Here is a 26,618-nt window from a genome sequence, read left to right as displayed (position 1 = left end):
AAAAAAAAAACAACATGGTCCGCATACCCAAGTACACTAGAAATGGGATATAGACTTTGTTGCTACCAAAGTCGGATGCATACCACATAGGAGGTAACATCTAAACATGAGTTTACAACTAAAACAACAGAAAGTCGCTATAATGTAGGGCCATACATAAGTATATGTAAGTATATGCCAGTATATCAGATGCAATCTCCAGTAGGATGAACCATTAACATTCAAATGATAAAATTTAAGGTTCAGTAAGGAGAAGTGGGAACACAGATAACATCATGTGATTTGAAAGATAAAACTGACAAAATTCACTCACCAGTGGTTCAAGCAGTGCCTGTTATCAACCTCTCCTGTTGGTCTAAGTTTTTTACCTTGAGAATACCAAACAGGACTTGAATGGTAAAAAACGCACACAGTAGATATGCTGTGATTGCAGGCACCTAAGCATACAAACCACTTTATCAGAAACAATGAGATAAAAACACAGGACAGAAGATTCATTGAATATATGTATATGGGCAAGAGTTCGCTGTGGTGCAACTAAGGGAATTCATGGTCCGGACTCTGAAGCAATTGACCATGTAGATGGAATCATTCCTCCCCCCCTCCCTTCCAAGAATATGAAGTGTAAGTACCCTTAGACTTGTGATTTTGACTCTAAAATGCCGCCCTCATCGTGGTCTGCCCGACTGGTGATAACTTGCTACACACACACACACACACACACACACATATCATACTATTATAAAAGCATGTACTCATGCTTCGTGGCTAATATTTTATTGGACTACTTTACCCTTCTTATTCTTCTTGTTATTTAAATTTCTTAACTTTAATCTATCTTATTTTACTATTTTTTTGGTATCCTTTGTTTGTTTTCTTAATAATTAAATGAAAAATCCCTATTTTCTATATTCTCTCTCCTCAATTGCTTTCCTAATTTATAAAACATCTATATTATATTTTCTAGATTCTCTCTCCTCTATTATTTTCCTAAATTCGTTTGATTCTTTTTTTTTTTTTTTTTAATGATATATTCTCTTTGTTTATTTTTTATTTATAAAACTAAACTAATTTCATTCATCATCTATATTTATAACAAAAAAAGAAAATCCCTATTTTCTAAATTCTCTCTCAATTGCTTTCCTATAGTTTTCCTAAATTCATTTGATTCCTTTTTTTTTGTTAATGAAACTAAACTAATGTCGTCAATCCACTTACAAAAAAAAAAAAAAAAAAAAAAAAAAAGAAAAAAAAAAAAAAAATCCCTATTTTCTAGATTATCTCTTGATTGCTTTCCTAATTAAATATATATATATATATATATATTCTAGATTCTCTCTCCTCTATTATTTTCCTAAATTCGTTTATTTATTTATTTATCTAATGAAACTGAACAAATTGCATCTTATAAATTTAAAAAAAAAAAAATCCCTATTTTTTAGATTCTCTCTCAATTGCTTTCCTAATTTAAAGAAAATATATATTTTCTACATTCTCTCTCCTCTATGGTTTTCCTAAATCCATTTATTTTTTATTTTTTTATAAAACTAAAATAATTTCATTCATCATCTATATTTACAACAAAAAAAGAAAATCCCTATTTTCTAGATTCTCTCTCAATTGTTCTGTATTTAAAGAAAATATATATTTTCTAGATTCTCTCTCCTCTATAGTTTTCCTAAATTCGTTTGATTCCTTTTTATTTTTTTATTTTTTTATCATACTATTATAAAAGCATGTACTCATGCTTCATGGCTAATCTTTTATTGAACTACTTTACCCTTCTTATTCTTCTTGTTTATTTAAATTTCTTAACTTTAATCTTTCTTATTTTACTATTTTTTTGGTATCCTTTGTTTTTTTTTTCTTAATAATTAAATGAAAAATCCCTATTTTTTATATTCTCTCTCCTCAATTGCTTTCCTAATTTAAAATAAAATCTATATTATATTTTCTAGATTCACTCTAGTCTATTTTCCTAAATTCGTTTTATTCTTTTTTTTTTTTTTTTAATGATATATTCTCTCTGTTTATTTTTTATTTATAAAACTAAACTAATATCATCCATCATTTATATTTATAACAAAAAAAAGAAAATCCCTATTTTCTAGATTCTCTCTCAATTGTTTTCCTTATTTAAAGAAAATATATATTTTCTAGACTCGCTCTCCTCTATAGTTTTCCTAAATTTGTTTCATTCCATTTTTTTTTTTTAATGAAACTAGACTAATTTCGTCATCTATATTTACAAAAAAAAAGAAGAAATTCCCTATTTCTAGATTATCTCTTGATTGCTTTCCTAATTTAAAGAAAATATATATTTTCTAGATTCTTTCTCCTCTCTTGTTTTCCTAAATTCATTTGATTTTTATTTTAAAATTTTCTTTTTAATGAAACTAAACAAATTGCATCTTATATATTTAAAACAAATAAAGAAAATCCCTATTTTTTAGATTCTCTCTCAATTGCTTTTCTAATTTAAAGAAACTATATATTTTCTAGATTCTCTCTCCTCTATTGTTTTCCTAAATTCGTTTTGACTCATTTTTTTTTTAAATGAAACTAAACTGATTTCTTTTATCATCTATATTTGCAACAAAAAAAGAAAATCCTTATTTTCTAGATTCTCTCTCAATTGCTTTCCTAATTTAAAAAAAATATATATATTTTCTAGATTCTCTCTCCTCTATTGTTTTCCTTTTAGTTTCTTTATCGAAAATGCTCTCTTAACCTTGAGAAAGGTTGATGGAGGAATTTTTGCTATATCATAGTTTAGTGGAAGAACAATTGAGAACATTGTTCATGAGAAAGAGAAAGCACTGCGCTCTACATTTTTTAGGGATGGTCTCTACGTAAGAAGGGATGTTTGCTTGCTTGTTACAATGATCCTAGGCGGACATGGAGTTTCATAATGGTACAAAACAATCTTTCCCTCACAATTTCTTAGAACTATTTCTTCTGTTTTGTTGAGCTCTGAGTAGGTTTTATGTGGTTCTCCAAATAATGATGATCTCATTATGTACAATATATTTTTTTATCCACTTTTCTGTTTTATGAAGGCACTCGCCAGTAGTATAGGTAATGGTGAACACAATAAAATCCTTAGTTTGCTTCTCTTTCAGTTTCCCTGAAAATTTTCCTCTGTTGTTGTTTCATAGGAGTTATGGCTTGAAGAGTACAAATTGGAGTAGTATACATGTTGGTATAGCCATCACTGAAGATTTCCTTGTTAATTCCTCACGGAAACAAAAAGAAGGTGTTCTGATGGTGAAATTTCAACTGAGAACAACACTCCAACAACCAAACACAGTAAGTCTTTTAAAACCAGGTTTTGTTTTCATGCTATAATTATCACAATCGTTCTTGTTTCATTATTGTCTTGAGCATGTAATTTCTGGTTGAACTGTTAATAATATAGCTGAGTGTTAATTATGGTAAAAAACACTTTCTTGAATAGTTGCTTAGCTGTCGTCGTATCCAAGGACCTTACCAATTACAAGAGTTAATGTATGAGAATGAGTTTAGGATCCGATGCACTTATGTTGTGAATAAGGTAATAAGATTTAAATCACAGATTGAGAACTATTTTGAACTCTTTTTTGGGCTGCAATAGTTACAATTGTTTTTCTTCATCAGTGAATTATGGTTGCAATGGTTACTTTAATTCCCTTTTATTGGTTGCAACAGACTATATTTCCTTTCATATCTTGGTACTGTGGTGGCTTGACTACAGGTATATCTCTAAATCCCTTTCGTTTTTTTTTTTTTTTTAATAATAAAGTTTGAGTAGTGAGTGTGTCTTTTCCTTAATAGATTCATGGAAACCAAGTTCAGGATCCGATTCAATGCACTTATTTTGTGAATAATGTGATGTGATTTAAATCACAAATTGATAATTATTTTGAACCATTTTTTGGGCTGCAATAGTTACAATTGTTTTTCTTTGATAATGAATTATTGTTGCAATGGTTACCTTAATTCTCTCTTATTGTTTGCAACATGCTTTATTTTATTTCATTATCTTGCTATTGTGGTTGATCGATTATATATAAATCTCTGAATCCCTTTCGTTTTTTTTTTATCTTAATGAAGTTTGAGTAGTGAGTGTTTTTCTTCCTCAATAGATTCATGAATTTGCTTGATAACAATGCTTTCCCTTTTCCATAGATGATCTTCTCATCTATAGACAGTTTGACATTAAGTTTCAAACTTCTACCCCTATGAGAATTTCAAAAATATTTGGCAAAAGGCAGGTTTTACTTGAGATTTTTTTTTTTAATTTTTGCTAAATATTTATATCATTTGTTACCTTTAAATTTCAAGGTGTTATTTTTCACATCCTCTACCATGCATATATCCCTTACCTCTACCTCCCTTCTATTTTATGTCACTTGTATTCTCTCTCGCTCTCTCTCTATATTCTCTCCCTCTCTCACCATCTCTGTCAACGTACTATCATACATATAGCTTTGGTTAGTTTGTAGTATTTTTTCTCTCCGCGTGCATTTGCACGTAGATTTTTTGCCAGTGTATATATATATATATATATATACACACAATAGAATATAATAAGACAGATCAATTGGATAGCTTACTCGAATTGAATTGAGATACAAGATTGTAGCAAGGTTTATGAAGCTGCCAGCAGCTACTGCCTGTTGATTATTCAAAAAAGAGCTTCAGTTCAGAGGGAAAATGTGTGATAAAACTAACCGAAAACTTCTCTAATTATTCAAGAGAATCTCCAAGTGACACAGCCAGTGACACTAGACAGGAATATGTATATCTTTCCTTTTTTTTTTTTTTTATCTGAAAATCCTGCAATACTTTCAAAGATTTCAGAAACTGGGGAAGATCTAACTTCCATTGAGAGATTAGATTCCTAATGAGAAATAGCTTATTTCTCCCCCATAAAAAATCTCACAGTAAATCAAGATATGATTTTTTACCATGATTCACGGAATTGTTCAAAGTTAGAGTGCATCTACACTTACACTTCCGACCGTTGTTTGAACAGCTGCAACACGCTGGAAAGCCCTCTCAGATTCTAAAGTTCTAACTCGAAGTTTCAGATCACCTTGCTCCTGTAAGAAAGAAGCAAGAGCAATTAGGGAAGTCATTCCAGGACCAGAGATTGACAGAGAAACAAAATTAATTTAAATCACTAAAACAATCTAGATGTAGTACAACTGCATAAAACAGGTCATTTAATCACTACCAGTCGTTGGATGACTTCAGCAAGCTTTTCAACTCTATCTGCCTGTCTAAATATGTTGTAGAATGCACGGGATTGTCGGTCCCATCTCTTCTTAAAGTCCTGAAATGTTTACAACCGTAAATATATGTTCGCCAGGTACAATTTGTAGTATATGTGATCACAATAAACTTAATAAAAATTCAAGAAGCTTGCCTTTATGATGACCTCGACACCTGCCTCACGAAACCTTAGTAATTCCATCGCATAGCTGTAAGGCATGCAAGACATGTCAGAAAGGTAAAATACCGAGCCACCAATCTCAGAGAACTTTCATCAACCAATAAGAAAGAGATCTGGCTACTAAGGCCACACTCACGGTTTAGCAATCTCTGTAATATCAAATCGAGGATCAAGGCCCTTCCCAATGCCATCGAGCACTGCACAGATTAAGACTCAATATTGTCAGAGAAAAATTAGTCGAGTAGCAATAACTAGCCAAGAATGGAAAGGTCACTAGCTAGTAGCTACTACACCTGAAAATGCTCTAACAACAAATGTAAAAGTGGCAGGAAAACGGAAAGGTTGGTCTGCAGCAATGGCAAGTAGGTCTTCTCCTGTAAACAAAACCCAACATTCAGTAGACAGAAGTGTATGTCCAATATTGATTTTAACAAGTTACATCATGAACTATGTAGTAGCTGAAGTACAAAAGCAATTGATGGAAAGGATGGTAAAATCTAAATCTGGCTAGACCTAGTTGTACTTCTGTAACTATGAAAACTTAAGAATTAGAAACCAAAAAACTGAACCCAACCCTATAATCATCAGAACAAGCTAAAATAAGTCTTGACATCTAATATCAAAAACTAAAGGAAAAAGTTTTCGTAAACCCATGGAGGATGGTTCATCCACCATCATAGGGTTCACAAACCCCTATAGAGTTTTAGTACCTTCCCAAAATACCCTCCAGATACCCCCACATGAATCTCAAGCCCCGCAGTGAATGGATTCCCATTCACCTTGGGAGCGGCTTGGGCACAGTCCTAAAGTAAATATCTAAATATACGAAGAACTGACTATAATTAATTCTTGGTAGAAATCAAGCCAGACCCATTTGGATAATGGAAATTTGACATTAGAACCTAAATTCTTATGGATAAACAATTACTTAGTTCATTACCAATTGCAGCCAGGCGCTGCTTCTTTTTCTCTAATCTTTCCTCTTTGTTCAATGGTTTTTTGAACCCAAGCTCTGTTGTGGCCATCTCTCTCTCCCTCCTTTGTGCTGCAAGTCGTTCCTCAAAGCTGGAAATGATGTTTACCTCCATGGATAAGCAAACTAGCCAAACAGAGATGTAAAAATAAAACAGTTCTACTAGCTCCTTCCAAAACAAAAGCCACATCCTCATCTTTACTGAAAGGACCTATTGAGAAAGAACAACGCCGTCCTTCTAACAGCTGTCATATCTCCAGTAGGTACAAGAACACCCATCTGAATCATGGCTTGAAGCACCTGTATGCAGAGAAAAATTTCAATTAATTTATATGATTATATCCCGGATAAACAAGTAAAATTCAATTAATTATGAACCACAAAAGCATCTATCTTGAACATCCTCTCAATCAACAGGAGTACTACCCTTTTTGGAACCTTCAGGATGTAATGTGGAGACTACAAATGAAAGCCTAATATACGTAATGATCCAGCTGATAGTTACCAAAAGAATAGAGCTACCTTATCTGGATCCTTCTCATAAACTCCATAGAACGTTTCTAGTAAACCCTCCCGGATATTTGGACTGATACTGCGAGGTGCCAAGAAAGTGTTAGTTAAATGCAGCATACGAGAATCACTTGATTCGATAACTCTAGAAAGGGATTTATCTCAGAGACATTCTTTCCCAACAGAAGACACATGGAAAACAGAAAGTACCTTCCCATCATTCCAAAATCATAAAATATTAGCCGTCCCCCATTCACATCATCCACAGCAATGTTTCCAGGATGCTGCAGACAAAAGAAAGGTTTTTTCTATTACTGCTGGAGCAAGGAAGAATTCAAATTCACAGATCATTCTGCCTGTATTACAAATAATAGGACAACAAAAGAACCCCCCAGCTCCCAAATACATAGCATAAACCTTATTTTTAAAAGTTTCTCCAATCATTTTGGTGTTCTCTTGCACCAGTTTACAGCAATATCACGTACTCACCTGGTTGTCTTGAAAATCAGTCCCATGTTATAAACTTATAATACTCGCCTAATATTCCCCCAAGTGACAAGCATAACCAGCATTAATGAAGAGAACATCTCTTTTGACCAATGGAGATCAAACTTAAGTAAATTGGACTAAGGTGGCTGTGACTTGAAGGAATGAACCGGATTTCCAAGTGTATGAAGAAAGATTAAAAACAGGACATCACAGTAATTAATTTTTTCAATTCTGGTGGGTTGAGTTGAGTAATGAGCATGTGCGTTCTTTTCCACTTGTATAATTCTCAGATTAATTTCCTCCATTGAGAAATAGCTTCAAAATCTTTGGTATTTGTACTACAAAATGGTCTTCTAATTGGATAAACATGACTTCCTTGCATGATTTTCTGCCCTTCATTTCTCATCTATTCTTACCATGTAGCAGTTGCCTCAGACTAGGAGACTTACCTGAGATCTTTCATCCCTCACGTAACATTCTTCAGACTTCCATTTGTCCATTAGGACTCTTTCCTTGTAAATGCAAACTTGATAAAAATTAACTAATATTCCTGGATACCTTCTAACTTTGTGATCATAATCTTTCATGTCAGGTGTAGATACTAACTCATGGTCCTGATAAAAATTCTTGATCTCACACTTTTGGTCTTTGCAATGATGGCTTGATCTAGATACTGAAGTCCACTCAAACATCTTTCCCACGTCTTGCATCAAATCTATTATAATCTAAAATTTTAAATACTTTGTACTGTGCTTTTTCCAACTTTATATTAACATGAAAATTTTGAGATGAACTCACTGGGTCAGCATGGAAAAAACCATGAGATAAAATCTGTTCCAAGTATGACTCAACAGCATAGCGGCCTAACCTGCAAGAATACCACACGATGACCAAATTTATTGTTAGCAATAGAAAAGTTTAACTCTTCCCCTCAACAGAAGGCATTTATAGACAAAAGCTACATATTTTCCTCCTACATGATTCCATTGTAACAATGAACAGTATCCCTACCTTTGGCGGTCAACACCCAACTGATCTAACGCTTTTATCCTGTTTATTTTTATACCAGGGACATACTCCATTGTCAGAACCTACAACCAAAAGTACATACTCCATTGTCAGAACCTACAACCAAAAGTAAAGCCCTATTAAATAAAGAATATTGATGCAGAATATAAATGTTCAATAGTATAAACTTGGAATTGAAAGACTGAACCTGTGGTGTAGTGTACTCCCAGTATATTGTTGGGACTTTTACATATGCCATGCCTTTAAAGTTATTTGCAAATAATTCTGCATTTTCCGCTTCCTTGATATAATCAATCTCCTGAGAATAGTATGTTATCATCAATTGTTAACTAATGGATAACTATGTGAACAAAGATGGAAAGTCAAAAGAAAGCAACACCTTCCAATTCAGAACAAGTTGTATTCATATAAAGCACTTGTAATCTGAGAATAATAACCAGTTGGAGCTTGGATTCAATAGGTTGATATCCGCTTTAGCTCACACAATTCAATATCTATTGGTGACGTTTCCCTTAAGCATATCCTTTTCTTAAGTAGACACAAAGCAAAGCAAACAAACTTACTGTACAAATAAATTCCTTTATATTCATAAATGCATTTTTCTTGATGTATCAAAAAATAAAGACAGATCAGGATGAAAAAGAAACAAACAAGCATTTTCATGCCATAAAAATTGTTGGGTTTTATTTCTACGGACTCCATGTCTTTGATGTTGTTGGCAATAATTATACATCAGCAGTTTATTTTCTAACTCATGTCTCCTTGCTGGATTTTCTCAGTCCAGTACATAGTTTTAAAAATTGGATCGGTATCAGCCGAGACCGATCCACTGGTAAGGTATTAGGGTAAAATGGTCTAAAACATCAATTTAAAAGAAAAAAGGGTAAATCCATCCGATCCAGTCTGATCCCGACCAATACCGATCTGATCTGGATTAGTATCGGTTAAGACCAATCCTGAGATTTAAAACCTTGGTCCAGAACCTGTTGGTTAAGATTACAAACCAGAAACCAAATGAAACAGTCAACTCACCAATACTCCACCCTCAAGATTACACAGAATTAAGATCTGAATGTCTCACCTTTCTTGAAAGAAGTCACTTGAACAACATTGCCCCACATCAAGGTGTTTGCTGTGCTAAAGCATCTATGTGATATTACAAACATTTAATTGGCATTCAACATCTCATCATGAGTAATATGCACCCAGTTTGCTCACCAAGAAAGAGAACTTGCAAAGATTATACACTACCTCCAAGATAAAAATAAAAATGGAAGGTTGATTTTCTATATTACTGAGGTAATCCCACCAGTAGGCATCAATTATCAAAAGGCCTTATAGAGACGATCAACTTCATTTAATTCACATCAGCTAAATTTGACATGTTCCAAACTCTTTTTTCTGTCGGCTACCCACCCACCCACCCCCCCTTTTTTTTCTACGGGCAGGTGGTTTAAGGAAATATTTCAACTCCACAACATGTTTTCCTAAATGCTTACAAAAAGACTAATGATTGGTAGTTTTTGGACATTTTGAAACGAAAAGAATAAAACCAGTGTAGCCAAAGTGTTGGCAACACTAGGGATGGGTTAGGGACAATTATCCAAGTACTTTTAGAATGGTTAAATTTTAAATTCAGTAATGTCACATTATATTGTTTATGTACACAATTAAAATGGGCAAATGAGGAATTCCTAGGAAACGCGATTCATCAACTTGCGTTGACTACGTCATTGCCCTTTGCACACACCGCCTGCCACTCCTACCGATTGAATGGTCCGGTGAAGTGTTCGGACTGCAACGACATGGGTGGTTTGCCGCCACCGATGTCACGAGAAGCCCACTGAACCTTATCATTCGTGCTTGGTGGGGCTACCAAGCTTTCTTCTACCAAATCTTTATTACATTGTAGTAGGTATGGTGGCGGACGTAAAGCACATGAGTTGTAATTGGTTGCTTGTGGTGGTGGGCCTTATGATAGTGCATTGAACTGCTAGGTACTTCTAGATCAACTTGTGGGTTGCTTATCTAGATTTCAATGCGGAGTTGTGTGTTGCACATCTAATTTTCAGTGCAGAGTTGTGTGTACATCTTGTTACTTTCGTGCTTAGCGGCACTGTCAAGAATTCGTTATCTCATTCCTTCTTTCATAAAAGTAGGTTGGGTGATGGATTGTCTTGGTTGTGACATAATGCATGTAGGACGTTTTGGCATGACCAATCTATATGGTACGTTAGGTAGACAGCCGGTACCTTATTATTGGCTGATTTGTAGTGGTGCGTTAGGTTGATAGCCGGCACTTATTATAGTTAGCCATAACCTGTCAATCTTTTTGCATGGATCCTCATGCTTGTCCTTGATTGAATTCTCCATGTAGCCAACCCCATTAAGTTGGGATAAGGTTTTGGATGTTGTTGTTGTTGTATAGAAAGACAATAGAGTATCTAGGGATTCCAATTATCTGTCTTTAAGATGCTCTACCACGTTGCACCTATTGGATGCCTAACTGGCGTTAGTCAAACAAAAATTGTACTTGTGTGCAATTTTTCTTTTGTTCTAATGATGTAATGCATGCAATGAATTTTGTGACCTTCCTTTCTGAGCTCAGTGCCCATTTTTCACACTCTTGTAAGTTTTTCATGTACAGTACTTTTTTTCCCCTTCAATCAGATAATCCTCCTAGTTATACATATGCAGCTTATGTAATCCCTTTTCTTTTTCCCTTCTTTATTTTCACTCGGAATAAACAAAGATCTAAACTGTGATTCTGTAAATGCCAACACTATTGCTACTTCGAGTATAATATCTAATTTTGTTTGACTAACGCCACTTAGGCATCCAATAGGTGCACTGTGACATCTTGCATGAAAGGTTGAATTGGGAGGTTATCACCTATACAGCTTGACTACACTAATTGGAAATTTGGCAGACATTAGGGTGCCTTCTGAGCTTTCCTACCAAACTTATCTGTTCATGTTCAATCTTCTATCAGATTGTTACATACAAGTAAAGGAGCTTTCAATATTTACAATGAAACTTGAGTTCATCCAATACTAACAGTAAGTATAGTGCATCCTTTAAAGTGGTTCGAATTGGAAAGCATCAAATATCGGTTGTTACCCACATAGAGGTCCCATTGTCACTATAATAAAATATCCAAGGAAAAGCACAACCTGATACAGGACACTTGCACATTCATCATAGATAGCAACCCAGTCTCTCTTTGCGCCATCTGATTTGGGGTCCAGCTTTTGAAGATATTCTGCTATTACCTGGGGGGACCAAATCACCAGAATATCAGAGAGAGAGAGAAGCTCGTCAATTTAAAACAGAGACACAAAATACTTATAGATGCAAGCATCAACAGATTTCTTTTTTACTTCTAGATATGTATACAAATTATCAATAATTACAAAGACAACACATTTTGAAAGTAGTGCAATATAACAAGCATCTTAACTCAGTTGCTCCTTGCATCAATGCATCAATGTCACTATATTGGAACACTTCTTGCATCAATGCATCAATCCATAAATGTCACTATATTGGAATATCTGAAGGAAAGATTAATATAACATAAGACATTTGCACATTCATCAGACATTCATAACCCAATCCCCCCGGCACCATCTGATTTTTTATCAACATCTTATGTCTTAGCACCCAATACTAGCATAGCCATAATAATTTTTTTTAAGAACAATAGAGTATCCAACTCGCTGCTCATTATATACATATTAAACATGAATCGCAGGCTCTCATGATTCTCATTTATAGAGGCAAGTGTTGGCATATTGCATTTTTCAATTATGTATTGGTGATGATCTAAACATGGGAATAATGGTGAGGGGAATACGGATGTGTTTGATGTGTATAAATTTAGAAACATTAGTAATGTTGAATGGACAAATCAAGCATAAAGCAAGGTTGAAAATTCAAAGACAAGAAAATAAAGACAGAGAAAATTGGAAGCTTGGAGCACTAACTTGGAGCTTCAAAAGTCATGAGCATATCAAGAGTTGAATAATTCAAGAAAGCTGGAAGATCAACCAAGCTTCACCGAACATAGGATAGAGTGTTATTTTCTTATTCAATGTAAAATCCTATGTAATTGTCTCTGACCTTTAAGCCCTCGTGAATTTGGTAAATAAGTCACCCATGTATTCATGGAGATCAAATAAACCAATGGGGAGTTGACCAAATAAAAAAAGTGACTTACAATCTAGAGTGGACACTTGTCCAGGCTGAAACCAGATTCCATAAAAAAGTGCTGACCAAACATCCAGTTTGTAAAGGGACTTCTATCCCGGGGGCATGCCATTTTGACATGCCCTCAGTCCCTAAGAAAGGGCGCCCGGATATGGAACCAGGCATCCGAACATGGCAATGGATTTCTGTCCCGAAGGCATGTCTTCAGTCCAAGCAAAGGGACGTCCAGGTGATAGAACTGGAGTCACTGGATGTTCAAGACAATGGTTATATCTTGACCCATTAGTAGTCCAACGGCTAGCTGGAGCCAAGGGACATTCAGACCTTGCAAACAGACTTCCGGTCAAGCGTGTATTGCACCAAATTGGTCATAATGGTTGGATATTCCAATTGGGGGTAATTGGCCGATAAATATGGAACATAGACTCTCTCAACAAGACTCTAGGCATATTATCTACTTTGACCAAATTGGAAACATACTTTGGGCTTTAATGGTTGAGAGAACAAGAGAGCTTTATTTGTATATTTGGCCTGTTAAGAGGCTTGTATCTTTGTTCTTCATTCTTTGAGAATTGAAGTGCAATTGCTTATGGGAGAAGGTAAGTGTGAAGTGGTTTGATTGCTACTGGGAGACCAACTGTGGTTTAAAGTGGTTTGATTGGCACCGGTAAGCCAATTGTGATAGTGAAAAGTCCAAAGACGGAGTGTCTTAGGTAGTGGATGTAGGCAAGAGGCCGAACCGCTCTAAATCCTTGTGGGTCTTCCCATTTAATTTTAAATCCACATTTGACAAAAAATTGCAAATCCCAATTCACCGCCCTCTTGGGTTGCCATACCGGTCTAACAACAAGAAACAGCAGTACCAAGTACAAGCAATTTAAAAAAATAAAAAATAAAAAATCTCAATCAAGATGATACCAACTAATTGAGTTGGACTACATGAATCCTCCCTCCCCATTTCAAGGAAATTGATTAAGTGAAAGAAATTTTAATAAAAAATATTATTCTTAAGTGAAGCATGGTAACCCAAAACCAGTTTAATTACTAACCCTCAGGTTTTTCAAATCAATATCAAAAAGATCCTTCAGACCAGGCCTTTGCACTTTAACAACGACTTCCTGCCCCTTCAGTCTTGCACGGTGAACCTGGCCTGTGCATAAGAAGTAGGTAACTCAATTTTCATTTATTTATCAAATATTAAGGCCATACATTCAAAAAGAAAAACGTCAGGGGAATTTGTCGCTTGAACAAAATTCACTACCAAATAACATGTAAGAGTACATCCAGGTTACCAAGACTAGCAGCAGCTATGGGCTCATAATCAAACCGATCAAAAATATCATTAACAGGGGCTCCAAGCTCTTCTTCAATTATAGAAACGGCTGTTTCTGATGGGAAAGGAGGAACTTGATCCTGCATTCAAACTGCAACACTCATCAAATTGTACGGAAGAAGCAAGAATGAAAGAAGATGAAGCTCCAACAGCTGAAGAACACTGTTTCCATATCAGAGATCATGAATGCGGAAGGTCAACAGCTATTTCATGTTTTTATTTATATATATATATATATATATAGCAATTTGAAAAATTTGCGAAGGATGAGCAGATTCAAAAAACAGAACAATAAAAATTAAGCAAAAAAGGCGAATGAAATGGAAACAGTAACTAATGCAAGATTTTACATTTTCAATTGTCAATATTGCTTGGGGTTCAAAATTTTGGCCAGAATATTGATATAGGGCCATCAACCAATAAGTTAAAAGTGGTTCTTTTGTTTCATAAAATTTCCAATTATTTTTTTCAGGAAAAAAAAAAAAAAGGATATTTCAGTTTCTCCCATAACATGTTCTTTGGCTTAAAAAGTTGGATTTCAAACAAAGCTATCTTAAAAGCTACTTTTTGTACTTTAAGAATGCAGGTCAAGTATTATAAGGTGTTGAACATGACATCACACTGAGAGTAATGTGCCTTGAATCTTGAATCTTGTTTACCAATTCAATCCATCTATAACATTCACCTTATCTTCTGCTTGAATTACATTCGACATTTTTGAGAACCCTTTGAATCGGTGCTTGATTCAAATGGTTCTCAGAAAATGTAGACAAACTTTCATTATATGCATTCTTCCTATTTATTGGATTTGTCAGATCCTGTATTCAATTAGATGTTAGATGTTAATGTGAATGAAACACAACTACGTAACCATCAATCAACATCGATGAATCTTACTCGCTGTGCATACCTTTTTAACTAAACAACATCAATGTCATGACCCACGTTTGTCAGGACTCTTTTTCTCCTTTTAGTCTCAATAGAATTCATGCCTCAACAAACTCGAGGTGTTCGGCTTTGTCTTATATTGCTTCATCTTTGTTAAATAAGAGAAATAACTAAAAATTTCATTCTGGTCAAGCAATTGAAATGACCACCAAAGTGAAATTTGAAGAAACTTTATAATTAGAAACCTATCTACACCAATATCTCAACTAAAGCTTTTGAAAACCTCTAACATGTCCCATCCTGAACGAATATATTATTCCATTGAAACTGAAATAGTATGGACATAAGATTCTTCTAGCAATTTCAATTTACTATCTATTTTGTGAATCTGGATGATAAGATGGACATTTTGCTGCCAAGCTCCTTTATTTGATTATTAATCTTCAGCTGTCCAAAAGTACTGGAGCATGCAAATCTAGATGAACTGTAAAAAGATCAAAGACCCACTTTATTTTCTCCAACTTGTTCTTCTATTTCCTTAACCCAAGAATGTCATCATTTTTTCTATAGATGGTACAAAAGTGAATCATTAACCAGAGATCTGGTGCAAATCATTTCCCATCTTTCCTTCTTATATTTTGTTCCTATGCAGAGGAAATGATTCTTTCTCACTCAACCAGCAATCTTTGCTTTAGAAATCAGACCCAACCATGATCCCATATATCATTTGCAGGAGTACAAGGCATTCTAAATAAAATATAGTTTCTCCCTGGTTGTCTATCAATTTGTTTATGGACCTCAGTAGATCACTTGGATACAACTGCATGACCTTGAGTAACTATAACCTGACAGGAAAGCAGAAGGTCACAATCTGAATGCTTGCAAAGCATAACAATACACCAAAAGGAATCATTTCTAATAAAATTTTAAGGCTTTTGAAGCCATTCAGAATTCAGAAATATACTTGAAAATGAATTCCATTCTTTCAGGGGAAGAGAACATTTGAAGTCTCTATACTCAATTTAAGACAATCATTCAAGACAGTTGTCTAGTATGAGATATAATTCGAAAATCAGAAGGTCGAAAACCTCAGTTCATATCCATGACAATCTGTACTGTTTCTTATGTATGTTTAAGGCAAACATTTAAAAATGATTAGATTATTATGAGATAGAAATGGACATCCAATAATTCAGAACGCAAAACCAATAATGTAAACAAAATACACAATCAAAAACTAAAAAGCATCTAGAACTATAGGTAGGTGGTTAGGCACATCCATGGTCTTTCTTTTGGGGGGCCTGAAAGTATTAATAGATGAATGATATCAATGCCACTGTGTACTTGAAATCCTGCACAAGGGGAAGAGGATAATGCTGTTTGTGTAGCTACAGATGTTACTATAAACCATATTTGAGAGAGGCACAAAAGCCAACTCAGTCTTCTTCTTCTTCTATTTTTTCTTGGAGTTTTTGGGGGGGGGGGGGGGTGGGGGGGGGGGGGGGGGAAGACGACGGATGGGAGACGAGCATTATGCCATGAAGAATGTATGAGTCATATTTCAACCACAATTTTTTTTTACCTGAAGTTCAGACAACTGATCAACGTATTCCTGGGAAAGAATGTCCACCCTTGTGGAGAACTGCTGGCCAATTTTGATGAATGTGGGGCCCAATCTCAAAATATTTTCCTTTAACCACTTGGCAAGGGCTTTCCGCTTTAGAATTTTTTTCTGCTCGGTCATTCCTCCTGCACATGTACCACACTCATTGAGATACAAACATACAACTCTCATGGATACTTAAAATAATCCAAGCGTATTAAGGTTTCAAAAAGGTGAAACTTCCTAGAGGCGAAATAACTATATATTTCATACTAATGCAGGCCTTGAGAGTCTAATTCTTTGAGGGAAATTTTCGGATGATATACATTGGTCACATGGCCAGACATCTTCCTTATGTTTGCTCGTAATAAACAAGGTGCAACAGTTTTAGACTATAATTGATGTGAATATTGACAATGAAAAAAATTTGTGTATTCAAAATTGACCATCAAAATAACTAACCCGTCTTCTCATGGAACACCACTTAGGTGACTCTTCAAAATCACACCTGGCATCAAATATCTGCCTTGTGCCAACTCTAGTAGTGGGGCACAAATTTTGTGGACAGGTTAATTCCACCACCCCTTGCCCACATGTTAAGTTTCAGCCCAATACAAGTTGCCTAGGAGGCAAAACAAACCATTAAATAATCCAAGACTAAGAGGGGTGCATGGACATATTAAATGAGATGGTAAATGATTAAATTTGAGGCTGAAATTGACATGTGGCTAAACCAGACCTTGACCTGTCCATCCAGCTGTCAGAATTGTAAACATCGTCCTAAAAGTAGGGGCATTGGTATCAGGTGTGATTTCAGAAGACATCCACCTGGTTGATTCATAGCATTTCCTACAACAATATTTCAAGGTTTCGATAACAGAAATGACAGGGGCAGCATTAGTGCACTGGTACTGTTACAGAGCATTGCGAATGTTGATATAGTGGTTAGCTATATTCTATTTCCTATTGTTGAATCTAGTGCTCTATGCATCCAATTTTAGAAAAGAGTACAATAAGCTAAAAGCCACAAGTCTATGAAAATCTAAGACGGTGTACCCTTATGGAGTTTACAGTTGATAACAACCACTATTACTAATAAGCTATTACATTTTTTGGCCATAACGATTACAATGATTACAGTAACAGATAATAAAATTTCTTAAGATGCACCATAGATAATAATAGTTTTGGATGCCCTTGAAAAGACTACAACATTGTAACAGGGTTGGGAAGAAATGAACGTTGAACGGTCAAACCGTCAATACAAAGTGTTCGAGTAAGAGGGAGGTACAACTCCTGGGCTGGATGGATTTCTTCCTTGGTCCATCCATTTTTTCTAATTCTGTTGATCTGTTTAATTGTCTATCCTATCAATCACCCAAACATACCCATAATGTGTTCCAAACAGATCTAGTAGAAGACTATTATTTCCATGACTAATGGAGAGACCACCACTAGTGACTACATTCTGGTTGAATATATCCAGCTTATTCCATTATTTCCTTTTTAAACAATCAAGAACTCTCAAAAAGACTAAAAGGAGCTAGCATGTAGTCTTGAATAAACCTACTACTCATGGGTGGGCCTAGTTGAGTGCAAAAGAAGTAACTGACCTCGATACATGAACTTCTGATTATTTAGCCATGCCTTAAAGAGAAATGTTATAACAAAACTCCATATTTCCAAGGTCCTCTGTATGGTTGAATAGGTCTTGAATCTATTCCAACGGCCACCTGGTGCAACAGAGACCTGCAAAATAGTGTTCAAGAACAGAAGGATAAGAGGAGGATAAGACCAAATCTCTCAGAATAGGATCATGCAGTTTGAAAAATGTCTTCCAAATAAAAATTAACAATAACTACTCCAGACACAGGGTAGCAAACTGCTCTGCTGAAATGAGTATAAAGGGCTTCAATTTAATGTTAACTTCTCATTTCACAACCTTTAACCCAGTCTATCAACCTTCCAGAGAAATTTTAGTCTCAAGTTCTATCGTCATACTATCCAACAGCTCTGCAACAGGATCAATCCCTGTGCCTCCTTGCCCTAACAACACCTACAAAAATCCACCTCAATCTCCAACTGCAAAAACTGTTTGATCACTCCACCAATTCAGAAAATCTATCGGAAATCGTTCCTTAGCCATTTAGCAATATTATCTCTCAAAAGCAACAAACTATAATTAAATTATTATAGGGGCAGTTATCCATGTAACTTATTAAATATTATATAGTGGAACATAGTGAGAAGCTATTTGAGGATTGGCTACATTGATCCTTGCCCTCCAATAGGCTCTATCTAAGGGCACACTTGGGACATGACCGAGACTAAGCATATCATTCCTCACCACTTCTCCTATGGTCATTTTAGGCTTGCCCCTTGCTCTTTTACCTCCTTCAATCTGAATCCGATAGCTCCTTCTTACTTAGGAACTTTTGAATTATGTAGTTCTCTTCGATGGTCATTGGGTCATGGACTCATGGATCGAAATATGGGTTGATATAAAATGGTAAAAAAAAATTCTTATTATACCGACTTTTGATTTCTTATTATATTTCGTGCTTAGCGGGGCTGTCAAGAATTCTCGTTATCTCATTCCTCCTTTCATAAAAGGAGGTTGGCTGATTGATTATCTTGGTAATAGATGTAATGCATGTTGGACGCTTTGGCTTGACCGATCTATATGGTATGTCTGGTAGAGAGCCAATACATTATTATAGTTAATCATTATAAGCCGGTGGCTAATTTGTGGTGGTGCGCCAAATTGACAGCCGGCACTTATTATAATTAGCCATAACCCGTCAATCTTTTTGCATGGATCCTCGCACTCGCCTTTGTGTGGAATATCCATGTAGCCGACCCCATTAAGTTGGGATAAGGTTTTAGATGTTGTTGTAGTGGAGCATAGAGAGAAAAAACATGATATTGCCATAGGGAATGACTGGCCTCATGTTTTGATTTTGTAGGACGTTTACTCCTTTCCAAATCTCTTCTCTCAAGATGATTGCAGTAAGAGTAGATTACTAAAACGAAAGGACAACATGATCGTAAAATTTAAAACCTTAAAAGGAAAACGAAAAGAAGTGAAAGAAATAGATGACATGGATTGCCAACCTGTATATTATCTTGTACAGATTTCTTGAACCAGGCATCTTCCTGCCCTATCTCTTCCAACCTCTTTTTCCTCCTCTCCTCCGACTTCAAACTGGAAACTTCTCCTTCCACCGTTTTTGTTGCAGCGCCGTTCCCATCAGTATATTTCGCCAAACTCCCATTACTTGCTCCATTTCCATCCAAAACCACCCCGGCGCTGCCATTAGAGCTAGGAACCGATCCATTATAACCGAAGCTGCCTCCCTTACCGTTCAATTTGAAGCCATTCACTTCATCTCCCAACGAATCCTCTCTCTCTTGTTCCTTGAAAACCGCAATCCGTTCTTCCTGAACTCCTCTGACTCGAGTCCGAAGAACTAGATTATACCTAGAGTTCCGAAACTGAAGTCTGGACAGCGGAATTCTAATCTTAAGACTGGTTTCCGGACGGAGAAACGTGAACTTCGGTAGTGGAAAAATAGAGGCGGCAGCAGCAACAGAAGCTGCCATTGCTAGGGTTTCTGTGCGTCTTTTAGGATATAATTTTCATGGCCTCTGGGGATAGTGAAGGGGAGTTTGGTTCAGTTCAGTGGCAGAGAGACGAGAGAGAGAGACTACAGAGAAGATACAGGAGGAGGAGACGAAACGGACGAAAAGGAGGAAAGGTGTAGTAAATCAAAGGGAATGAGGTTGGTGGCTTGGGGTATTCCACGTGGCAAGACAGAGGATGAGACTCTGTGATTCTGGGCCTCTCATTGGGTGACACAACTTCGGAGGTTGTCTCAGTTGTCACGGCTCGAGATTGGCCACAGGCCCACAAGCTTTTAAGCCTTTTTATATTTTTGGAATTTGGAGCATTTTTTGTGGGAAAACTGTATATGACATCCTTTACGTGACAAATCAATTTATCACATGGACGCATTATACCCAAAGGGTGTCAACCGGTCGGGCCGGTTCGGTTTCGGTTGGGCTTAATCGGGCATGAAGACTTTCAAAGGCTACACCGTGTCCGCCCATTTAACTAATCGGGCTTAGTTATTGAGGGCATGGTACACTTTATATTCGGTCGGTCGGTCTCGGGCTATAATCGGGCTACCTTAATCGGGCTTTAGTCGGGCCTTAACCGGGCTACAGACATGTTTAATATTAAACGGGCTTTAACCGGTTTTTAAACGGGCCCTCTTTAAAATGTGCTATTATATTCCGACCCACTCATGCAAGCCCAAAAAAATGACAATAAATCAATAAATGATACCAAATATAACCATTATTTAAAATGTGAACATGTCTTTACTTTTTAGTTTTTATTCTTTAATTTGGGGGGTAAATAGGTATTTTACAATCATTAAAGGGTCGGGCCAAGTCGGTGCACAATAGGCCGGTCTCGGTCAGGCATTATTCGGTTGCTCTCAGTCGGGCGCCCGACGGTCCAAGTAGCAAAACCGAGACCGACCATTTATAAACGGGCCGGGCTCAAGCCCGACACATTTAATAAACGGTCCAGGCCGGGCCGGTCTATAAACGGTCGGCCCCGATCGGTTTAGTCGGGTCGGGCCACTAATTGACACCCCTATTATACCCCTACTCAATGATAACACAATGTTCAAAGTATGGGCATTATCTGTAATTTCACTCAAATGCATAAATGCCTGGAACATGATTTAGTTAGGACTTAAGAGTGTAAAATTGATATATTATGTTCTCCTATTATAGTTTGCGAGAAGTGTTTTTTGTGAAGAATGTGTTTCTTGTGCGTGTGGAAATTCGTGAAAAAATATCATTTTATTTTATGGGGATGGACTTATCATTTTTTCCTCATATGTCTGGCCCAAGTACCACAGTCTACTATAAAAGCTTTTTTCTTATAAATTTACTAAAGACTAAGAATTTTGGAATAAATGTTTACTAAAATGAATTTTCCTTCTTCTATTTTTATACAATTTTGTATTGATTTTCTTACAAATATCATTAAATATATTGAGAAAAAACAAAATTAAGCAACTTTATTCAACATCACAAGCTTTTGAAACTGAATAGTAGGCAAGACTGAAACATAATTTGATGAATGAAAAGGTCAGAGAAGAACATAATAGTGAGCCTTAAAGCTTGACTTATGAGGTTAAACATCACTTTTTCTAAGCAAAGTAAGAATTCAAATCCAAATTTTGAAAAGGAGCGGGTAAATCATGAACATTCTTCACTTTGACTTTGATCCTACCTCAGGATTCATTTGGCTTTCTATGACAAGGTGATTTTCTTCCCCTTTTCTATTTGGTTTTGTGGCTTTCCCCACTATAGTAATTATCTTATATATTCCTCTTAAAGGGAGCTTTATTAGATATGATCAAATAAAAAAGTTATGGGATCTAGCTCCTTTAGACCGTAACACATGGTGTAGCACACATTCAATGACCAAGCAACCCAGGCATGCACCTCAACACATGGGCACACTCCTCAAGATATGCTCTTGATCGTTAAATGTGCACCGCGCATAAAGGATCCAGATGCCACTCAGAGGTAGCAGATTGCTCATTGGGAACTTAATCCTACAACATCTTACATAAGAACTTAATCTTGCAACCACATCTTAACCTATGAATAGCTGGTCTAAACCAATCCAGCATTCTCAAATTACAGGGCTTTGAATGTCAGTAGGATTAATTCCAATCACAATATCTAATAAATCAACAGTTTCTGCCGCATTCTCTCTATTCATTACTCTTTAATGAAAACAAGTGACACAAAAGTATGACCATATTTAATCAAAATGAGAACAGCGAAGAAACTTTATTCAGTACATTTCGTTTAAAATGACACCGGGTTTGAATGGGATGATAAAAAATATGATCAAGTATTTCAACAATGAAAAAAAAAAAAAAAAATACAAATAGTGTATAGACTTTAAATGTTTATATTTGAAAATATGAGACCAAAAGTACAAATTTGAACTCAATTAGAGTTAACCATATGGTATTATCAAGCTTTGAAGATTCATTATATTGTGTAAAGAAATTTGACCAAAAAAAAAGTGTAAAGAAATGAATGGTATATATATATATATATATATATATAAAAAGCTGCCAATAGAGGGGTTAATATGATTGAATTTTGCTATGAAATTTGACAAATGATCAATCTAGATCAAGACCTTTCTATTCAACGGCTTGATTTACCAAACCATTATTCATGTGACACATTTTGTGGTTAGTACATTAAAGCTTCCATGGGTGGATCGACCATAGTTTAGTATTCAAATGCATATTGGGACATTTAGTTGCAAGGATGCAAGGTAAGGGAAGTAAGGGGAAGTGAAAGGAAAGTATTTGTATTTCCTGCAAAATATACTTTATTTCTCAAGAAAACATTTGCATCTCTCATACAACCAAAAACAAAAAATGACTTTTCCTCTAAAATATTTCACTTCCTAGGGAAATACTTGCATTTTCTTGCAACCAAATGGAGCCATTGCTTTTACATTATTTCAACTAATCATATACATAAATAGCACAATAGAAATGGGAGTGCAAGGCCTTATCTAGTCTAGCTTAGCCTAATTAGATTTTTGAAGCTAAGCTAGGCTTGGTCGGAGAAATTAGAAGCTGATGGGTTTATATTACATGAGCACCAAGGGCCCATTTGATAATGTTTCAAGAAACACGTTTTTGTGTCCAGAAACGGCAGAAACGGAACAAAAAGCGTTTGATAAAACTCTTTTGTTTCACTTGTTTTCAAAAATAGAAATTGAAATTTCTACCTATTTATGGTTCAATAAACGACACATGCGAAACAAGACTCGTGGCCATTCTTTCACTAGTCACTATCGACTTCCAGAAATATGACTTATCAAACATCTTCAATTCCGTTTCTGTTTCTAGAAACTGAAATTTATGTTTCTGCCTTTTCTTGAAACAGAAACGGAAGAAACGTTATCAAACAAGCCCCAAGCCACCAACTATGTTATTGCAAGTGTTACACAATCGAACCTGAGACCTCGTAGTGAGTTTGGATTAAGCACACTACAACAACATTTTCAGAGACGGTTTCTAGTTTCTATTACTTTAAATCAAAATTTTTTTTTTTTGGGCTAGACAATTGCTGTCATTCATTTGATATGAGAACTAGAGAGATTCCCCATGATTTAGTTTCATCAAGTAAACATGTATTAAACTTCTCAATCCTCCCCTAGTCGGCATGAAATTTTCAACTATAAATACCATGGCCTTCTAAAATATCATGTGATTCTATCAATGGGGCTGATAATGTTAGGCACAATATATAGTGAGACATCGGAGAAAACCAATGATAATATAAGTAAGTATAAAATGGTGTTTGATGATTTAATATGTGTTTTTTTGGTAGAAGATGATTTAATATGTTGCTATTTGTATGTGTCTCAGTTTTAAGGGTATGCTTTTTTGGTTAACCAATAGGAATTTGTTGTCAATAATAATGTTGTTTTACTCGTTAAAACGATGCATTTTCATTGTTTCTTTTATAATTTGAAAATACTTAATGAGAGAAGATTTTATACGGATCACTCATTTTTCAGATTAGGCTTTAGCCGTAAAATGTTCTCTCGCAAATTTTTCACTTTACTCCACACACTCATAAAATCTGGGATTTGGACCCATCGTTCAGCTCATGCTCTCAACACAATCACTTTTGATAAGATCATTGCATTGTTTACTCTCTCATCACTTTCTGCAAGACATTGCAGAACAAATGTTTGCATTGAAACATGGTTTAGATTGTTTAACAACTAGAATCATCAGCTATTGTGATCGGCAAGGATGCATCTACCTTCATCAACATTGAAAGGACAATTTCAAAGGATGTTACAGTGAGAATAACCATTTTAGTTGGCTCAAGAAATTCCATGGGTAATGAATTAGTGCCGTTGATAGCAGGTATGAAGAATTGTCAAGTGATTGACAATTGACATTGACAAGGATTATGGAAACCTAATGGAGGGGAAGCCACACACTAATATTGAATTGTATACTGAGAAGGGTCTTGTCTTTCCTCGCAACAAAGAGAATATCCATTCATATAGATGAATAAACCTCTCTTTTCTACCGTCCAATATTTACCCACTAGTCATCAAGAATTTTTTTTTTGTTATTTTCGTTGTCCTCCATTTCATCATCTAAGTTTATCTTTCTTATTTATCTGTTTCAGTCTCAAAGAAACAAAGAGTATTTTAGAGTTTTTTTTCTTCCATGTTTTGTTGACTCTTTGATTTTGTTTCTAATTAACGGATTCTGTTATGTTGAGAGAACACAATTGTATATGAATCTTCTTAGCTTGTTCATTTTCCTTGAGATGTGTATTTGTACAAGAATTGTGCTTGTTCCTTTCAAAGAGTCAACAAGGAAAAAAAAAAAATCTTGAATAAACCCTCGTCATATCTTTGTCTCAGATTCACAATTATGCAGTTTTTTAATTTTCGATTTTAATTAGTACTGAGAATAGCAGTAAAAGTACTTCTTTATCAACTAATAAATATTGGTTTTGGATTTTTGGACCTCTGATTCAGTGGACAGAAGGTTGAAAAGTTGATCATCAATGTAGCGGGAAGTCTCACACCCATGACCATCATATATCCTAACAAAAGTTACCCACATACCAGTAACAAATTGTTGGCATCAACCATAGCTATGAGAACTCGCCTTTAAGATGTTGACCACAAAGTGAGAGCTCTACATTGTCCCATCAGAAATTCAAATTTAAAATTTTTGATTTGGATTCTACAGGATGGCATTAGTTATTGAACAGTTGAACTAATGAATATTCAAAAATGACATTAGATATGGATATAAATATGGAATGAGTACAAAAATTGAGCTCCAATTGTGCACACAATTTGCATTGCTGAGATACTCTCAAAAATGGAACAAAGGTTAACAGAACCATTAGTGGCTCCTAGGAGATCTAAAGATCTTACAAGGACTCCCCACAATGCGTGGTTTTTATTCTACCATTTTACTCTCCACCGATGCCACCGGTTTGGTATTGAATGTTGGGTACTAATGATAATGTTACGATCGATCTGTTACCAATACTTTGAACTGTGATCCATGATCAACAAAATGCATAATCACTCATTAGGGCAATTAATTGGATCAGTAGTATCACCAAGCATTGCTACCGGGAGCATGACACAGATACAATGGAAGCTTCTTTAGCCCTGAGGGTTTTCTTTTAAAGGAAAGAATTATTATCATCCAGAAGAACCAGGGAACAGAAGGTTTAACAAAATACCCGTACCATAGTTTCCTTTTTTTTTAAATCAGATCGGTGAGGATCGCCTGATTGGCATCCCCAAGACCAATCCCAATCCTTGACTGATTCAATACTGATCCACTGGTATCAGCAAACACCAATCCTGATTCTTGGCTGATTCCATACCGATCCACAGATAAACTACCATCTAAAATCAACACCGGTTGAGTCATGGTGGGTAAGGTCAGATAGTATAGTAGGTGATGGGTGGGGATGGTTTTTCATGGTGAGGGGAAGATACACCAGCTGAAATCACATCACCATGGAGACTCAGATCATGTTTCCATCTAGAAATGAAAATAAAGATTTTCTTAGATGGGTACACTATGGAGGGAGGAGGAGAAGGTAACAGGCCAGACGACTCCTAGTGAGTAACATCTTCGCGAAACAGTTAATGAGGAGTTGAACGTGGTTTGTATTTGAATGTTGGAATACCGTTTTGTTAGGAGTTATCCAAAGGAAATAAGTAGTAATTTCCTTAGGCTTGAGTTTGGGTGTTGCCCTGCTGCACCCAGAAAATCAATGTCCATCGTGGATCTTTTAAACATTATATCAACATCAACATCAACATCAACATCATCATTAAGAAATGGCTGCAGCAGAGGATACAAAAATAGCCCACACCAAAGATTCATATGCACAAATATAAGGAATTTTCACTTTTGGATACAAAAGATGGGCTTACATAAAGACAAAAAAAAAAGGACCGATAAAAGAAGGGAAGAAAAAAATACGTAAGAGGGTAAATAATTGCTTTTTCCTTTTTCCTTTT

General features: G+C 35.6%; 2 protein-coding genes across 9 annotated transcripts in view; both read right to left on the bottom strand.

Annotated features, from left to right (window-relative positions):
- LOC122082828 (protein ACTIVITY OF BC1 COMPLEX KINASE 8, chloroplastic-like) overlaps positions 1-20,214 on the bottom strand; it is a 25,817-nt gene extending 5,603 nt beyond the window's left edge. For all 7 annotated transcript variants that reach the window (XR_006141421.1, XM_042650640.1, XM_042650633.1 and 4 more), the window contains exons 1-20: positions 19,586-20,214; positions 18,085-18,220; positions 16,451-16,617; positions 13,940-14,060; positions 13,697-13,797; positions 11,612-11,710; positions 8,626-8,736; positions 8,421-8,500; positions 8,208-8,277; positions 7,131-7,204; positions 6,933-7,002; positions 6,622-6,710; positions 6,378-6,502; positions 5,731-5,811; positions 5,574-5,634; positions 5,411-5,465; positions 5,219-5,317; positions 4,995-5,084; positions 4,596-4,655; positions 314-437 (exon numbers count right to left, since the gene is read on the bottom strand). Coding sequence is in view for 6 of the 7 variants with exons in the window: in XM_042650640.1 (XP_042506574.1) it covers positions 321-437; positions 4,596-4,655; positions 4,995-5,084; positions 5,219-5,317; positions 5,411-5,465; positions 5,574-5,634; positions 5,731-5,811; positions 6,378-6,502; positions 6,622-6,710; positions 6,933-7,002; positions 7,131-7,204; positions 8,208-8,277; positions 8,421-8,500; positions 8,626-8,736; positions 11,612-11,710; positions 13,697-13,797; positions 13,940-14,060; positions 16,451-16,617; positions 18,085-18,220; positions 19,586-20,074 (2,295 nt within the window). In the remaining variant the exon portion in view is untranslated. The remainder of the gene's footprint in view (positions 1-313; positions 438-4,595; positions 4,656-4,994; positions 5,085-5,218; positions 5,318-5,410; positions 5,466-5,573; positions 5,635-5,730; positions 5,812-6,377; positions 6,503-6,621; positions 6,711-6,932; positions 7,003-7,130; positions 7,205-8,207; positions 8,278-8,420; positions 8,501-8,625; positions 8,737-11,611; positions 11,711-13,696; positions 13,798-13,939; positions 14,061-16,450; positions 16,618-18,084; positions 18,221-19,585) is intronic.
- Positions 20,215-26,398: 6,184 nt separating this feature from the next.
- Positions 26,399-26,618, bottom strand: part of LOC122082814 (LRR receptor kinase BAK1) — a 13,141-nt gene continuing 12,921 nt past the window's right edge. The window contains exon 12 of one of the 2 annotated variants that reach the window (XM_042650593.1): positions 26,399-26,607. The gene's annotated coding sequence lies outside the window, so the exon portion shown is untranslated. Of the gene's footprint in view, positions 26,613-26,618 lie in introns of both variants that reach the window. The other variant, XM_042650600.1, reaches the window with a different exon arrangement.

The sequence above is a fragment of the Macadamia integrifolia genome, chromosome 1 (assembly GCF_013358625.1).
Source record: "Macadamia integrifolia cultivar HAES 741 chromosome 1, SCU_Mint_v3, whole genome shotgun sequence".
Classification (NCBI taxonomy): domain Eukaryota; kingdom Viridiplantae; phylum Streptophyta; class Magnoliopsida; order Proteales; family Proteaceae; genus Macadamia; species Macadamia integrifolia.
Note: the sequence above shows the minus strand (reverse complement) of the source record. Positions and strands in the feature narration are given on the sequence as shown.